We start from the raw sequence: 18,925 nt of genomic DNA, 5'->3' as shown, positions 1-18,925 counted from the left end.
CAACTAGAGAACTGAATAACTTTGTTTCAACATGCCAACAACCAATCTGGCATTTAAAAGTAACTTTATTAAAGTTGAGGATAGCTGTTAATACACAGTTTGATATAATAAATCTACAGATAATCACCACTCACATCACATAATCGAGCTTCTAGGATGACACTCTCCTCGGCTAACGCTCAGCGCTGTGGCAGTGACTGGGCTCTGTACGACAGGCTACCTGCCCTCATGGACTCACGGGTTCTCCTGCTCCCACCATCCAGAACCTGGGCATTACTGATCCTGAGAAGAAAGTTCAGAGCTTTTTCTGTGATACGTATGACTTACTTTACTCAAGTTTTAAAAGGCTAAGAGACATTTGTGAATTCCAAATGTAAAACTGGAATTTAAACTGTTTGTCCAGATAAACTGTACTATGAAATGAAAGGGTTTATTTGCATGAAAAAATACATGGCTCAGAATCTGACATAGGCTAAGTAAAACATTTTGTTTTCTGAAAGATACTGATAATATATACCTCTGTCTTAAAATAATTCAAACACATGATTAAATGAACGAATTTTGAAAAAATGTTTAAGAGGACAGTTTGCAAAATAAAAGTTAAAGTCATTTAACCACATTTTAGTAAATATGTAGCTATATATTTTATTTGTCAAGAGTAAATGTCAATTTTATTTAAGATATTCAAGTACAAAAAATGAAAAATTATATACCAATCACTGTTAAGAAAAAGTTAAAAGGCATTAAATTGTTCTAAGAATACTACAAAGGCACTGAATTCACATATCTCCTAATATATGAATTATCTGAATTTTCATATCTTTAATATTCAGTTGTTCACAGTTATTTTCTTAAGAAATATTTTTAATAAGATGATTCTACCTTACGTTTTTTCCCCTGGAGGACAGAGCTTTAAACAACAAGTATGTAAAACATCCTAACGAAATAGGGTGGCAATACCCCAGGTTCGAAGGTACTCATCACTAGAAAAGGGATTTATACCTAGATGTTTTTACTTTTAAACACATCTTGTTTCATCACAAGAATACGTCAACCACAATAAGGCACACTGAAGCATGGAAGGCCATGCTACATAATTTGATACAAAAGCTTAGGATCGTGTTACCAATTGGATAATGGTATCAAAACTTAAAAAGTTCTAAAAAACTATTAAGAAGTTAGAACTTCAGGTACATAATACATTTTATAACATATTTCCCAAATTTTACCTTTAGTATGTACAAAAAAGGAGTTCATCTTGGAATATAAATGCAATCAGATAGCCATATAATGAATAACTTCTGTATTTTCAACAGCACTGACACTTTGCTCTGTGGTACAATGCATGTAAGTGACAATAACTGGGCAGCAGGAGAAATGATTTAGCTTCATCACAAACCAGCCACATGAAAACGTCTAACAGCAGTGAACATAAAAGTGATATCCACCGTGGCTTATGTATTAACCTTATACTTGAAAATATTTTTCCATAAATGGCAGTAACTGCAGCCATTTGCCAGATATAGAATAAGTGATACAGCAAATAAAAACAGCAAGAAAATCAAAGCATACTTCTAACATTTTAATAACTTTTGCTTGTGATGACCTTCTGTGATCTGGAACCTTTGTTTTACATAAAATTGGAGCTGGAAAGAAAAGAAAAAACCTTTTGATTGGTACAATAAAAAAAAACTATATAGGAAATAAAAATTACTAGAATCATTAGTTTTACAAAGCTTTTACAGAGGGAGGAAATATACACCTAATATACTATAGGGTATCTTTGGAAAAGAAAAAATAATAAGACATCAAACTCTGTTTTCTTGAATATGAATTCTTTTGAGTTCTCAAAAAAGCTATGGGCTTGGCCCTGACTTTATAAACAAGAGCACATGCTAATAATGGTCTTTAAGTGGAGCAGGGCAACAATTTTTACAAAGCAAATGTAAACTGTCTTTCATGTATGGAATAAACTTGGGGAATTCAATTTTAGTAACACTGGATTAAGGTGAAAGGATAAGAACAGGTAAAAGGTCCCTTAGCTTTACAATTCAAAGCATATCTTAAAGCAGTAATAAATTATAGTTTGTCTTTTGAAGTTCAATGATTGAGTAAAATGTAGATATTAAAAGTCATATTTGTTCTTTTGACAAATAATTGCATGCCCACTACATAGCAGGCACTGTTCTAGGCTCCAGGGATGGATGTATCAATGAACAAAACAAAGATCCACGCCCATGTAGAACTTATATTCAAAGATCAAACGTGAGAATTCATTCTTTTCCCCACAAACCATAAAATCCACAGGTCAGTTAAACCCACCAAAACTCTGTGGATTCACTTCTCCATAATTCAAAAATGGAAAGCTGCCATGGGCCAACATTATGTTTTCCTAATTATTTTGACGTTAAATTAGAGTATTCTGAAAATGCTGGGTTTGAAATGAGATGTGATGATAAAATTAAACCAGAAATGTTGCTCTGTGAGGAACAAAGGAGAGCTGGACGCTGCCAAAGCAGAGGTAGGTGGAGTAAACTAAGGAAAAGAGTCATCAAGAAGCACTCTCAACAGAACAAGTCAACGATGAATTTCAGGAACAAATAGGCAAAATGACAAGGACACTTTAAGTGGGAGAAATAAAAGACATAAAGTACAGAAAAGGAAAAAAAAAACAACTTATTTTCTAAAACCTTATAACTATGATTTTAACACATACCCCAAACCTATAAGACTTGAGATTATCATCCAAATGCTACTCATGGCCGCCCCATTGTACAGGGGCCCTCTCTACCTTCCTCTGCATCTTTACGTCCACCATTGGTTTCACAAGCTCTGACATCAAAGCACAGGAGTTCGAATCGATAGCCTGGTTCCCTTATTAAAATAAAAATTCTCACAAAATCATCATCAGTAGAATTTGTTAAAAAAAATGAACTAATTTTTTTTATCCAATATTATTTTACTTCTATGATTCCTCAGCAAAGTATATAGCTTCCATATAGACATGAAATTTAACATAATAACAGTAGGTCAGCAGTTATTAGATGTGTGCTAGAAACACAGGCTGGACAATGAAATAACAGCAGCCATTTCTTCCCCTCAGGTAACTGAGCCTTTTTACAATATGACGTATTTTGTCATTCATTCATTTGCTCATTTTGGCAAATATTTACTGAGTACTTAATATGTGCCAGATGCCATTCTAGATCCTGGGGAAATAGCAGTGAACAAGAGGGACAGGTCTCTGCTCTCAAGGAGCTGACATTTTAGTTGCCAGAGGCTGATAATAAATAAGGAAACAGACTGTGATAAGCCTAAGATCAAATAGGGCAATGAAACAGAAAGTAATGAAGTAGGGAACCACCAGAGCGGGAGTTTTGGGGATAGCTTACTTCTTACGGTCCTTCTCCTTCTTCAGGTTGCTGCCCGATGCCATGTAGGGCTGGTTCTGATATATCTCTGAGGTAGCTTTCTTTTTTGAGAAAGCGATTATTTCTTCTTCCAAGAGTCTTCTCTTCTCTTCAAGCTTCATTCTCTCTTCTTGGTGAACTCTTTTAAGGTGCTCAAATTTGGCCTGTAGCTGTGAAACATAGGTGCAATTCCCATCAACAACACACTGTGGCAGCACACGCACAGGAATATTCTCCACCTTCACAACACTTGCTAACACCAACCTAACACAGTAATCTACAAATTTTCCCGATGTCTCAAAAGTTCATGCTTGAAGTAAAAATGTACATATGAAACTGCCTTGGTAACTTTATTTTTTAAAAAGATTTTATTCATTTGACAGAGAGTGAGAAAGCACAAGCAGGGTGAGCAGCAGAGGAAGGGGGGAAGCAGACTCCCCACTGAGCAGGGAGACCAATGCGGGCTCAATCCCAGGGCCCTAGGATCATGACCTGAGCCAAAGGTAGACACCTGACTGAGCCACCCAGGCGCCCCAGTAACTTTAATTCTAAATGAGTTCCCATGCAAAAAATGCATGAACAAAAAAATAAATAAAAAGCCTCATGTAAAAACCTGTTTTTAAAACATCTGACCATTTCTTAGAGTTTTTATTTTCTTGCTCTGTATTTTCCCCACAAAGCCTTGTCTTCAAATAAACTTTCTAAAATCCATGTTCAATAAAAGTGAGGGACACAAATCACAAAATCGAGTTATCAAAAAAACACCTTAGTTTCCAAATAGTTACCAAGTACAGTGAAACAGTAAAAAGTTACACTGGTAAACCTGCTTGGAAAGTGACAATTATCAATTTAAATCAAGAACCTTAAAAACCTATTATAAGTCTCTACATTATCTAAAGTAAATCAAGAAATCCTAAACTGAGTAAGTTTTATTCATAAAAATACTCACTGTAGAATTTACACCATAACAGGAAAAAATAGCCTGTCTTATGAAGTCAAAAAATAAATTTATGCTAAGTACACTCAATGCAGTTTGTAAAAGGTTGTAACATTACAAGGTGAAATTTCCCATAGTTTGGTGTTTATGTGGAAAAAAAAAATCTAGGGACGAGGAGATTCCACATGAATCAGCTGTGTGCCTTGCCTGCCAAGAACACAAGTACAGCATCTAGAATCTAGATCACAAAGGTAACTTTTAAAATTCTCTAATCTAGTTAGATTAACTTTAGTATTTTCTTTTTTTTTTTTTTTTAAGATTTTATTTATTTATTCGACAGAGATAGAGACAGCCAGCGAGAGAGGGAACACAAGCAGGGGGAGTGGGAGAGGAAGAAGCAGGCTCATAGCGGAAGAGCCTGATGTGGGGCTCGATCCCACAACGCCACGATCACGCCCTGAGCCGAAGGCAGGCGCTTAACCGCTGTGCCACCCAGGCGCCCCTAACTTTAGTATTTTCAGTTCTGGGCAGCATTCATACAAAAAGTAGGACCTAGGGCACCTGGGTGGCTCAGGCAGTTAAACATCTAACTTCAACTCAGGTCATGATCCCGGAGTCCCAGGATCGAGTCCCATATCAGGCTCCCTGCTCAGCGGGAGTCTGCTCCTCCCTCTGCTTCTCCCCACCTTGTGCATGTGCACGCAGGCACTTCTGCCCTCTCTCTCTCAAATAAATAAATAAAATCTTAAAAAAAAAAAAAGAAGAAGTAGGACTTGGTTTCTAGAAAAGATGGCATATAATAACTGAAGAAATGTTTTACTAAAAATCAGAGGTTGAGAGTGGAAAGTGAAGAGCTAAACTCCATCCTAATAAAAACTGTTCCAAATATGGAAGAGGTTGTGCTGTACACCAGTAAAGCCTGATAGGAGATATATTTAAATGGAGAGAGAAAAGAACTGAAACAGATTAAGTAAGACTACCCTAAGATTCTTTTATTCCTGAGGATGGCATTTCAGAGAAGCATCAGTTCCTTAGTATTTGCTTATTTAAATAGTTCCTGCTTTTGCAAAAAGCTGTGTGTGTGTGTGTGTGTGTGTGTGTGTGTGTGTGTGTGTGTGTTTAAAGGGTGGGGTACATCTAGTTGTCATTCAAATCAGTGGTATAAATAAGAGAGTCACAACTCTCTGAGTATGTGTGCATCTCCTATAAATGTGGGAAAGGAGCTGAGTAAAGCCTGGAAAGACAGGATAGAGGAGTGGATTTCTATTATGTTAATAAAGACATCTCTGATTACTTAAATGGAGGCTGCATACTCTATATGCATTGTTAAATATCTTGAAAGGTTATAGGGTACTTCATATATCATTCGTGAGGATTACTAAAAATTGCAGAAATACTATGAAGAGAAAAGTGTTTTAAAAGGAGAAGCGGGGGACGCCTGGGTGGCTCAGATGGTTAAGTGTCTGCCTTCAGCTCAGGTCACAATCTCAGGTCCTGGGATTGAGACCCACATCGGGCTCCCTGCTCAGGGGGGGAGTGTGCTTCTCTCTCTCTCTCCCTCAAATGAATAAATAAAATCTTTAAAAATAAAATATTTTAAAAAATAAAAGGGGAGGCGAGGTAGGTGTGACTATTATTCGCATCATGTGGAGTTCACAACTTTTGACATCAACAGTCTATACCATATACAAGACTCACTCACGGTTCCACTATTCACTACAATAGGGATTTAATTCAAACATATTTTCCAATACTCAGAAGTAGTGTTTACAAAAGTTATAACAATGTACCACACTGGTGATGCTGTCTTAAGGGCATATCAACAGCACAGAGGTCTCCTGTTTTTCTGACCTTGACTCTAAAATATCTAATGATACTGACTTTACAGTATAAACACTGGTCACGAAGTACCTTGTAGTATTAATAAAAGAGGCCTGGAATCTACTGCCTCTAATGGTATATAAATTAAAAGTTTAGAACTCTTATGAGAACTTTGGTTGTTGATGCCTTAGGTTTACACTACCTTCATTTTTGTGCTTAAAAAAAAGCACCTGAGCCATAAAAATAAAAGTCTGCAAAGGATCTGCTGACAAATAGTCTTTCTCTTTTTCTTTCAACCATGTGGTTACCCTGAATTTTTAATTTCCTTTTAAATAATACACGTTTAAGCAAAATATTCTTATGTGGGATTTTAAAAATTAAAAACTAGAAACCACTTCTACATCTTTTCTCCTCACTGGAGAAACTAAGAATCATGATACATGAGAGATAAACTCTTAAATAAAAGAGTTTTACTCTACTACCATCTTAAAGATGAATCTACTAATGAAAAAAAATCAGCATACTTATTTCCTACTCATCACAACTCTCCCCTCAATATTTATATTTAAAAATAACTCAAAACTAGGGGACTATTCTCTAATACAAGAGACTAAAGAGAATACCCAAATGTGACATGAGACCTATGACTGAATTCCAGTTCAAAAACAAAAGTAAAAAAATCACCAAACAAAACAAAAAGAACCACAACAATAAAAGGTCATCTTGGGACAACTAGGGAAGTGTGAATGTTCGACTGAAGATCCAGGTGAGATTATGACATTCCTATTAATTTTCTTAGGTGTAATACTGGTACAATGGTTATGGCGGAAAATGTGCCTAAGCTTCAGAGATGCATACTGAAGGGCGTCGGGATGAAGTGTCAACCAGCTTTCAGATGACCAGGGAAAAACATACATCCTCCCCTCAGATGCATACACACGCATATATAAAATACAGATGGCAAATTCCCTTCTGAGCTCATCCTTTTTGACCATCGTCTTAAATATGGCCATTTCACTTAAAAGTAGCCATTGTGGTTAGGTCTACAGAAAAGAGCTTAACTCAAATAAAAGTAAAATTATTGCTTGAAGAACTAGAAGTAAATAGTACTACGGAAATTACCTGCGATGTTTATGTGTACTCACATGCATATGTGCACCAAGGTCATCTGACCACTTGACTCATCTAGAAAGCCTGACTTCAAACTCAAAGAGCTACTTAACTGCTATCATAGTTACCCATTTCATAGCAAGCATCAATCCCAACAACTCTCAAGAACTCTCAAGAAAGCTTTATCAAGCCACAGCTGAAACATTTCTGGTTCAAACTTAAGGCATTTAAAACACTTCTTACTAATCTAGTCCAATACAAGTCCTTGGTGAACCACTTTTTTTTTTTTTTAAGATTTTATTTATTTATTTGACAGAGAGACAGCCAGTGAGAAGGGGAACACAAGCAGGGGGAGTGGGAGAGGAAGAAGCAGGTTCCCAGCAGAGGAGTCTGATGGGGGGCTCGATCCCAGAACACCGGGATCACGCCCTGAGCCGAAGGCAGACGCTTAACGACTGCACTACCCAGGCGCCCCTGGTGAACCACTTCTAATGGAAGACTATTTATGCAAAAAGGCCAAAATTTCTATTTGAATTCAGATTTTTTAAAGTCTGTACGCAAAGACTATGTGTTAAGATATCTACTTTTTAATGAACAACAAGTAGTCTCCAAGAGCATCTCAGCTAAATCCTTGAGATGAATCTCCTAACAGGACACCTAAAAAACAAATACAGATAACATCAAACCAGCATACTTGCCTCTCTTTCAGCTTCTTTCAATATGGCTTCTTTCTCCTTTACTCGCTGCACAAACATCTGCTTCATTTCTTCTTCCTTCCTCTGACGTTCACCATAAAATTCATGTCTTTTGGCTTCATAGGTCTCTTGAAGACTAAAAAGTTATTTGTGGTGCTCTCATGTTAAAAAATGATGTACGAAACTTGCAAACACTCAAACTTCTCGGGTTAAGCCTTATAACTATAACAACACGTACAAATACCCTCTTACACAGAGCAACCCGAAACATGACATTTCCTACAGCATGAGACATAAAAAGCCACCAGTGCTACAGCTAATAGAGGGTACGAGATTTCTGAAATCTCTGATTTATCAAGTCCTTCACAAGAAGTATTCTCACTTCACCCCAGATGAATTCCTCTTTCAGTCTTTGTTAATTAGCATCACTGTACCTGGAAACTTTGAAGTCATCCTTGACTTTTCCCTTCACCTTATCTCTGTATCTGATCACCAAGGTCTGGGGGTTCAGTCTGTGACCTTAACATCATGTTGATCCAGTCTCTGATTTCTACAGATATTCTGCTACAGCCCAACTCAATCTCAGTGATTTTCTGCCTTCACTATTACAAACTAATGTCTTAACTGATCTCTGGGCTTTTAGTTCCTCTTTCTAACTTCTTGCCACTCCTAAGATTTTCCAAAAAACCCCACAGATCTCATTATCTTTTTTTCCCCTGCATTAGTTATCTACAAAATAAGGTCCCACCTCCTTTAAATAGCACTTAAGAAATTTCACAATTACAGACCGATTCCCCTAATGAATATGGACTCCAAAATCCTCAACAAGATCCTGGCTAATAGAATCCAACAGTACATTAAAAGGATTATCCATCACGACCAAGTGGGATTCATCCCTGGGATGCAAGGGTGGTTCAACATTCGCAAATCTATCGGTGTCATACATTTTATCCAGAAGGAAAAATTCAAAAATCATATGATTCTCTCAATAGATGCAGAAAAAGCATTTGACAAAATACAGCATCCTTTCCTGATTAAAACCCTTCAGAGTGTCGGAATAGAGGGTACATTCCTCAATCTCATAAAAACCATCTATGAAAAGCCTACAGCAAATATCATTCTCAATGGGGAAAAGCTGGATGTCTTTCCCTTAAGATCAGGAACACGACAAGGATGCCCACTCTCACCACTATTATTCAACATAGAACTAGAAGTCCTTGCAACAGCAATCGGACAACAAAAAGGGATAAAAGGTATCCAAATCGGCAAAGAAGAAGTCAAACTGTCTCTCTTCGCAGATGACATGATACTCTATTTGGAAAACCCAAAAGAATCCACTCCCAAACTATTAGAAGTTATAGAGCAATTCAGTAATGTGGCGGGATACAAAATCAATGCTCAGAAATCAGTTGCATTTCTATACACAAATAATGAGACCGAAGAAAGAGAAATTAGGGAATCCATCCCATTTACAATAGCACCAAAAAGCATACGTTACCTTGGAATTAACTTAACCAGAGACATAAAGGATCTATATTCTAGAAACTATAAATCACTCTTGAAAGACATTGAAGAAGACACAAAAAGATGGAAAAATATTCCATGCTCATGGATTGGAAGAATTAACATAGTTAAAATGTCCATGCTACCCAGAGCAATCTACACTTTCAATGCTATCCCGATCAAAATACCGAGGACATTTTTCAAAGAACTGGAACAAACAGCCCTTAAATTTGTGTGGAACCAGAAAAGGCCACAAATCGCCAAGGAATTGTTGAAAAGGAAAAACAAAGCTGGGGGCATCACATTGCCAGATTTCGAGCTGTACTACAAAGCTGTGATCACAAAGACAGCATGGTACTGGCACAAAAACAGACACACAGACCAATGGAACAGAATAGAGAACCCAGAAATGGACCCTCAGCTCTTTGGGCAACTAATCTTTGATAAAGCAGGAAAAAACATCCAGTGGAAAAAAGACAGTCTCTTCAATATATGGTGCTGGGAAAATCAGACAGCTACATGCAAAAGAATGAAACTTGGCCACTCTCTCACACCATACACAAAGATAAACTCCAAATGGATGAAAGACCTCGATGTGAGACAGGAATCCATCAAAATCCTAGAGGAGAACATAGGCAGCAACCTCTACGACATCAGCCAAAGCAAACTTTTTCATGACACATCTCCAAAGGCAAGAGAAACAAAAGATAAAATGAACTTGTGGGACTTCATCAAGATAAAAAGCTTCTGCACAGCCAAGGAAACAGTCAAAAAAACTAAGAAGCAGCCCACGGAATGGGAGAATATATTTGCAAATGATGCTACAGATAAAAGACTGGTATCCAAGATCTACAAAGAACTTCTGAAACTCAATACGCGAGAAACAAATAAACAAATCATAAAATGGACAGAAGATATGAACAGACACTTTTCCAATGATGACATACAAATGGCTAACAGACACATGAAAAAATGTTCAAAATCATTAGCCATCAGGGAAATTCAAATCAAAACCACACTAAGATACCACCTTACGCCAGTTAGAATGGCAAAAATTGACAAGGCAAGAAACAACAATTGCTGCAGAGGATGTGGAGAAAGGGGATCCTCCTACATTGTGGGTGGGAATGCAAGTTGGTACAGCCACTCTGGAAAACAGTGTGGAGCTCCCTTAAAAAGTTAAAAATTGAGCTACCCTATGATCTAGCCATTGCACTACTGGGTGTTTACCCCAAAGATACAGACGTAGTGAAGAGAAGGGCCATATGCACCCCAATGTTCATAGCAGCATTGTCCACAACAGCTAAATCGTGGAAGGAGCCGAGATGCCCTTCAACAGATGACTGGATTAAGAAGTTGTGGTCCATATATACAATGGAATATTACTCAGCTATCAGAAAGAATGATTTCTCAACATTTGCTGCAACAAGGACGGCACTGGAGGAGATAATGCTAAGTTAAATAAGTCAAGCAGAGAAAGAGAATTATCATATGATTTCTCTCATCTATGGAACATAAGTACTAGGAAGATCGGTAGGGGAAGAAAGGGATAAAGAAAGGGGGGGTGATCAGAAGGGGGAATGAACCATGAGAGACTATGGACTCTGAGAAACAAACTGAGGTCTTCAGAGTTGAGGGGGTGGCGGAATGGGATAGGCTCGTGATGGGTAGTAAGGAGGGCACGTATTGCATGGTGCAGTGGGTGTTACACGCAACTAATGAATCATCGAACTTTACATCAAAAACCAGGGATGTACTGTATGGTGACTAACATAATAAAAAAACATTAAAAAAAAGAAAAGAAACTTCACAATCTAATGTAATTCTACCTTTCCAGATTCATCTCTTACCAAACTAATCCAATCCTCCTAAGGTTCCAGCCATACTAACTATTCATTGTTCCTCAAACCATACATTTCATGCTTTAAGCTTGTGGAACTCCTGTGCTCCAAGGCTACTGCCCACCTGCCAACCCCCACTCTAACCAGCTAATCCTCTACTCCTCAAGGCCAAATTCAAATGCAACTTTCTCTATAAAGCCTTCTCTGGGAGTGTCTGGGTGGCTTGGTCAGTAAGCATCTGCCTTTGGCTCAGGGCATGATTCCAGGGTCCTGGGATTGAGCCCTGTATCCGGCTCCCTGCTTAGCAGGGAGTAGTCTGCTTCTCCCTCTCCCTCTGCAGCTCCCCCTGCTTGTGCTTGCTTCTCTCTCTCTGTCAAATAAATAAATAAAATCTTAAAAAAAAAGGGGGGGGGGCTTCTCTGGCCTCCCCAGTTGGAACTAACTATGCTTTCTAAGCACTCTCATGGCACTTTGTTTGTACCTCTTCTTTGGCATTTATATCCTACTTGTCTCCCTCTTCTAACAGATCATTATCTTTGTAACCCAACTATCCAGCAAAGCTCTCTAGACATTTCAGGCTCTTCATAAATGTTCATTTAATGACAGAAATTGCCAGAAAGTAGAGCCAGATTTAACCAAGCAGAACAAGGATTGTCCTGAAACACTATGCCCAGCTGCCCTTTCTTATAGCATTTCAGAGGTATAACAGACCTTCTTATACGTCACAAACACCAAGACCTTCCATTTCGGCTCACTATGAGACTATCCCAAAGATCTAACAGGGAGTACAAATATACCTTCCAGCTGTGTTGCAGTGAGAAATTTCTACTGCTTACGAAAGTATTTTATATCTAAGTAGATATAAATGTGATGAATTAAGGAATTTTACAATTTTAAATAAAGTCCCGCCTCCTTTAAATAGCACTTAAGAAACTTCACGATCTGGCCTAATTCTACCTTTCCAGATTCATCTCTTACCAAACAAATCTAATCCTCCTAAGGTTCCAGCCACACCAACCTATCCATTATTCTTATAACTGGAGAAATAAATCTTGTAAGTATAGAACTCCAGAAGTTCAAGGAGAATCAGAGTAAGAAATGCTGCACAACAGCGATTACGGCTGGTTGTGCAGGGTGTGCACAAGCAGGTGTTCTGAGAAGGAACAAATCCTAGATATTGTCTTTAAGAGCAAAACGTACAAACTGCCCTAGATAACTGCATAAATGCCCCAAATGTCAAGGAAACATTTCACTTTTTAGCAGGCTTTTTGTCTTTCTGTGTTTGTTTTGGTCTTATTTTAAAGCAGCCTCTCTATCTATCAGGCTGCTTTCATCATTTTCAGAAACCTCACGACATTTCACTGATCCTACACTGGACTGATACCCTTTAAAGGACAAACTTGGTTTAAATAATGCTTTGAATTCACACCAAATGTAAATTTTAAAACGTTCTCATTATCTGTTTATTATAAGCACTTGAGTTGCTTAAGAGGAAAGTAAATCTACCTGGCAAAGAGAAAAGACGTAACATTTGTTGAATAGCTGCTACCAAGAAGGTACTTTTCTGGAATCTTTTATCTACCTAATTCCCATAGCATCCATGAAGAACAAGCATTAATACTCTGTTTTACACAAAAGAAAACTAAAGCTCAGAGTGGTAAAGTAATCAAAGCAATATAGTTGTAAATAAAAAGCTGGAATTTGAACCAGGTCAGATTTTTGTTTTATCAAAAGAGTAAAAAGTCATGTACTGCTCCTGCATATTTTCCATCAAGTCACATGGTTTTTCAACTTTGACAACCAGAAGCCAATTTTAAGTAAAACGAATTGTAAAGAAACCTGCACTACCTTTCAAAAGGTGGTAAAGAAACTCCTGGAAGATTTGTAAGAGAACAATTTACATACTTAGTGTTGTAAAACTAATGCAACTACTGTTTACTATCATGGATTTATTCATTAAACGAAAATGAAAAAGTTTTCTTGCTATTTCAGTATAAAATTCTTGCTTTTTCTAGTCTAAAAGTAGCTTGTCCCAAATATTCAATGAAACATATTACTATACTCGCAAATATCACTGATTTAAAGCAAAGTTTAAAACCAAAGAGGAAGAAAAAAAATTCACAAATGCTCATATTCCTCAAGAAAATCACTGCAGTCCCTTCACTTAGGACTTCTTCGTGTTTCATATACAGTTCTAAAAAGCCTTCCATTTCTGCTGTAGACTAAATGCAAAAAGTTTTTTATTTCCTGAGAGTTCCAAAGACACAAATTTTACAACACAAAAAAATTCTGTCAAACACTTAAGCAACTCTAAAATACTACAAAAATCTTCCTTTCAAAACTATAGGTCCCTCAACACTTCAAATGGCAGTGATTCTGTACTCAAATGTTAAAGATGATTAACTGTGGGAACGAGAATGGTTATGTTAATCTAAAATAACTTAGGGATTTGAGGTTTATAAGCATTTCTGATCTAGCTTAGATAATTAAGATCAGTTAACCAGAGGAGCATATAATGCCATTTACTGGGAACTAATGATAAACACATGAATAGTGTTGAGAGATTAGGACACTAACTATGACTCAGCATAACCATTCACAATAAAATATAAGTGGAAAACAAGCTGAAGGTCTGGCAGTAAAGAGAAACAGAAGTCATCCTAACAGGTTCATATAGCTGTTTTTTAATTGATAGATACAATATTGAGGGATGGATTTTACATGTCAACCAAATCATAGTGACTACTGTTAGGTATACCCCAAATTAAATGGAAAATATTGCCCAGAAAATAGATTATAAATTCTTGAAACTGTAAAAGACTTCCTAAGACATTAAACTATAATGAACCATAGATGCTTTACCAAATAATTTATTCACAAATAAGAAAACACCAAGAGAAGAAACACTCTGCCATGCCTGACTCAAGAAATCCAGTGAGAAATGTCTTCTCTCTAAAGGAGAGCAGCCTAGGCAGGCAGAGTCCTCTCTTACACTGAGATCTAGGTTCCCCATCCTTTCTTGCTTGTTCGCTACCCAATCTGTTACCTTCTGTAAACTGAAGAACTTCCTTTTTCCAATTTTCCATTCTTCATTTGATCAGTGAGCAGATGCTTCCCAAACTGAAGAATGGACTTTCTAAGCAATCTTTGATTCTGAATGCCCACCATCTACCTATACCTCCTGTTGGTATTAACCTGATTACCTTTTGGAGAGCTACCTCTTCCCCCTGGGGATATAGTCTGGTAGAACAATTAATTAGATTCATGCCCACTCCGGCCAAGACAAGGGTATACGTCCTAATTAGGCCTACTGGACTAGAATATAAATTGTCAAGCAGGGAATAAAAAGGCTGGAAATGGTTTCAGGTCATTCACTCCACTCCCAGCATAGAATGAAACTGGTTTCTACCTGTTCTAAGTATTCGCTTTGAATCTGTAATTCTTGGCTGATGTAGTCTTCCATAACACTACTGCCCTTTCTGTTTTAGATGGAGTGGTCTTCATTATTTTCAAGGAGGTGTAAAGGAAGCAACTGGATTGTATTACACTGCTGTACTTCTATAACCAGAACTTGATCCTCAGCTTCAACACAGCTGATCTCTCCTTTCCTGAAACCCTCCTTCACTTGGCTTCCAAGACATGACACTGCTGGCTTTCCTCCTTCCTCTACGCAAGGCTTCTCAATCTCTTCTGTCTGCTTCTGCAGCTGACAAATACTAGAGTGACTCAAGTCTGTTTCCAAGGTAGTACCTTTCTTTTCAGATGTACTTCTCTCTCCAGGCAATCTCATCCATATTCACATTCAGTTAGCCATCTAAATGCTGACAATTCAAGTTTATTCCTTCAGCCCAGTCCTCTCCTCTGAGCTCCAGAAAAATATCCAAAGTGCCTATGCAACATTGTTCACTTGTATGTTCCGGAGGAAACTCAAGTCAGCAGGTCCCAAACCAAGCTCATGCTACATCAGGCCCATCATTGCTGCTCCACAAAAAAGCCAGTCCTTCCAGAGATTCCTATCTCGGGGAAAGGTACAACCATGTACACAGCCAATGAAACCATAATACCAGAAAACTAGAAGTCTTTTTTTTTTTAGCAGCACCTTCTGGCATTTCCTGCTTCTTCACCTCATTATATCCAAACAGTCACTAAGTTCTTGCAATTTCATCTTCTAAATATGTCTCAAACACATCCAGTTCTATTTTCACCACTTTCACCTTAGTCCAAGCAATACTCTCCCACTGGTCTCTCCTAAGCACCTTTGCACACACTTTTATTTTTTTTTTTAAGATTTTATTTATTTATTCCACAGAGATAGAGACAGCCAGCGAGAGAGGGAACACAAGTAGGGGGAGTGGGAGAGGAAGAAGCAGGCTCATAGCAGAGGAGCCTGATGTGGGGCTCGATCCCACAACGCCAGGATCACGCCCTGAGCCGAAGGCAGACGCTTAACCGCTGTGCCACCCAGGCGCCCCTGCACACACCTTCAATACTTTCTTTGCATTACAGCTAAAAGTAATTTTTCAAATGCAAATATGGTACGATAACTCCTTGAATGGTTCTGCCTTTCCCTTGGAACAAAGCCCAAATCCCAACCAGGTCCTCGACAGTTTGACTCCTGCCTACCTGTTCTTTCAATCTTATGCCCTCAACTTGTCTGCTCTCCAGCTGCACTGACCTTCTTACAGAGCTCTGAAGACGTTATTCTCTCTCTGCCTGCACTCTTCTCATGTCTTGCTCTGATTTCCCCAAATTATTAGCTCAAAACAGTAACAGCCTCAAGAAAATCTTCTCTAATTTTCCAGATTAAGTCAAGAAACCCTGCCCCATTATATACCATCTCTCCTTTAGTGCACATTTCACAACTGTGATTAACTGCAATTCGATTTTGGCCTCCCCTATAAGAATGTAAACTTCATGAGAGCCAGGTCTATAGGATCTTATTCAGTATTATATCCCCAGCACTTAGCCCAGAGCCTTGCAAATAGTAGACACTTTTAAAATGTTTATGATTTGGGGGCACCTGGGTGGCTCAGGTCATGATCCCAGGGGCCTGGGATGGAGCGCCACATCAGGCTCCCTGCTCAGTGGGGAGCCTGCTTCTCCCTCTCCCTCTGCCATTCCCCCTGTTTGTGTTCTCTGGCTCTATCTCTGTCAAATAAGTAAATAAGATCTTTTAAAAAATAAATTAAATAAAATGTTTATGATTTTTCATAATATTATGCACTGCTGACTCCCAAATTATCCCAGCATTGAGTTCTCCCTAAGTGCCAGATTCATTTATGTAATAACCTACTGAAACTATTCACTGGCATATTCATTTATTTAAAAAATTTATTTATTTATTTTAGAGAGAGACAGAGAACACATGGTGTGCATGAGTGGGCAGAGGGGCAGAGGGATAGAATCTTCAAACAGAATCCCTACTGAGCGTGGAGCCCAATGCAGGGCTCGATCCCACAACCCATGAGATCATGACCTGAGCTGAAACCAAGAGTTGAATGTTTAACCCACTGAGCCAGCCAGACACCCCTTCACTGGAATATTTAATAAGCAACTTAAATTTAACATGTCCAAAACCTCTCAATTATCAACCATAACCCCTAAAATCTATCCCTTTCCTAGTCTGCTCATATCAGTAAACATTACCACCATTCAGCCAAATTCAGGTCATTTTTCAGTGACTGGAGTTGTCCTTGATTTCCACTGTCCTTTACATCCTATATCCAAACCATCAATGAGTCCTATGAACTTTATCTTCCAATCAGATGTCCTAAATGTGCTTCTGACCACCTCTACACTACCCACCCTGATCTAAGCCTTTATGGTCCTCACAGGACTACTGTAGCAGCATCCCTGACTCTTTTCCACAAAGGGCCAGAGTGTCCTCCTCCCACCTCCACACCAGAAATTCTGTAAGGCAGGGTTTCTGTTTAATCCCACAGTGCTTACATACCCACTGACTAGCAGTGTGTGAAAGCATATGGGAGATAAACAGCAAATATCTGCTAAATGACTGAGTGGAAATTTTAACTTAAATGCAGATTCTCAGGCACCATCCCTGGAAATTCTGAACCCTCATTTCTTAATCTTCCATAGATGCCTATGACTGACCCTCCAAGCAACCTGAATCCTTTTTCTTAGAGTACTTCAAAGCTGTCCCATTTGCTCTCACTCAGGATTCGTGGCTTAGTAATACACACTGAGACCTCTGAACTGACCCTCAGACTTGAAAGAAACAAGAAGTGAAGCCTCCTCTGGGAAACACTAGTGAAGCCAAATCTTCAACAGAGAAAATAATTTTATCAGAATTGGTCTGTAATCAAAAGCACAGCATGCCTGAAATTGGTGAGGAGGGGTTAAGTATATATAATTCTTAATTTATCACACTACTAGAGCTAAAACACGAATTAAATCCGTAGATTAAAAAATTTAAAAATTTAACCTCAGCTACTATTAAATCTTCCCAAAGGTCATATGCAATGGCAGCACTGATTTAATGTTCTCCTTCTCCTTCTTTTTGTGTTTACTAGTTACTAGTACAAATACTAACAGGGAAATGACCGAAAGGCAAATAATGAAATGGAAAAGAAATCCTTAGTTCCACAACAGAGTTTTTTAAAGAATGTTTTTCCTAAAGATCTCATGCTTTCCTCCATGCAAAAACTGTTCTGGAAAGCTACATCAAATCAAATTTGATGTAGTAGGTTAAGGATTAGAGTTTCATGTTTACATATCTTAATAAAAAAAAAAAAGTCAGGAATGTGGCAGCACATAATTACCCAGCAAGTTTATAACACTGAATGCTGTAATTACTGAACAAGAAGGTCATCAGGCTCTAAAATTCTTATAACTACCCTGTAATATTTTAAGAAACAGTCTAATCCCTGACTCCCTACAAGCACTTTCATTCTTCCTTTGTAAGACATTTTCCTAAGTTTAAGTCATTACAAACTTTCATCAAGATAAAAACCAAGGTTTTTTTGGTTTAATCTGATTCACATTCCAGCTTTTTTTTAGAAGAACAGATAAATATACTTTCATCTGTTTCAGAAAAATACAAACACACCAAGTAATGAGAGTTCTTTCCTTTAGTTATTCATTTTAGCATGTACGAAGATAATGGGCTTCTGCTATTATGTTCTTTCTTAAACTCTCTGAGTCAGGTGAGGTATTAGAGACCCTTCAAAAGCAAGAAGGCCTCAAGTGGTCTGAAAAGCACAATAATTAATCATAAGCAAATGATTCTACTTCATTGTTTGCCAGATTTCTGCAAACCACATTCTCCAACATCCTGGATATGTAACAAGGTACAACCCTCTCTAACTTTGGTTGGCTTCTCACAGAAACCCCCTGTTACCTGAGTGGCTTATTCTCTGGGCCCACATCTGTAAAGCCCATTTCCTCCAGTTTGCAACGCCTGTAAAGTTCATAATGCCTAGTGTGGGTCTGTTCTCGAAGATCTTCCATGTTTGTACAAATGAGCATTTCCCGGAGCTTTACAAAGTCACAGTGGTTTTCATTTTCCACTAACCAGAAAAACAAGAAAACAGCAACACCAATTTTTAATTCCTGGCACACAGCATTTGTCAAATGAAAGAATCTATAAAA

At 38.0% G+C, this 18,925-nt stretch overlaps 1 protein-coding gene across 4 annotated transcripts in view; it reads right to left on the bottom strand.

Moving 5' to 3' along the window:
• Positions 1 to 619: 619 nt before the first annotated feature.
• The window catches only part of SEPTIN10 (septin 10), a 59,355-nt gene continuing 41,049 nt past the window's right edge, over positions 620 to 18,925 (bottom strand). For all 4 annotated transcript variants that reach the window (XM_048222652.2, XM_026516213.4, XM_044379169.3 and 1 more), the window contains 4 exons: positions 18,675 to 18,843; positions 7,977 to 8,109; positions 3,393 to 3,580; positions 620 to 1,646 (listed from right to left, as the gene is read on the bottom strand). In XM_048222652.2, coding sequence (XP_048078609.1) covers positions 1,631 to 1,646; positions 3,393 to 3,580; positions 7,977 to 8,109; positions 18,675 to 18,843 — 506 coding nt within the window. In that variant the 3' untranslated portion in view covers positions 620 to 1,630. The remainder of the gene's footprint in view (positions 1,647 to 3,392; positions 3,581 to 7,976; positions 8,110 to 18,674; positions 18,844 to 18,925) is intronic.

The sequence above is a fragment of the Ursus arctos genome, unplaced genomic scaffold (genome assembly GCF_023065955.2).
Source record: "Ursus arctos isolate Adak ecotype North America unplaced genomic scaffold, UrsArc2.0 scaffold_8, whole genome shotgun sequence".
In the NCBI taxonomy this organism is placed as follows: Eukaryota; Metazoa; Chordata; class Mammalia; order Carnivora; family Ursidae; genus Ursus; species Ursus arctos.
Note: the sequence above shows the minus strand (reverse complement) of the source record. Positions and strands in the feature narration are given on the sequence as shown.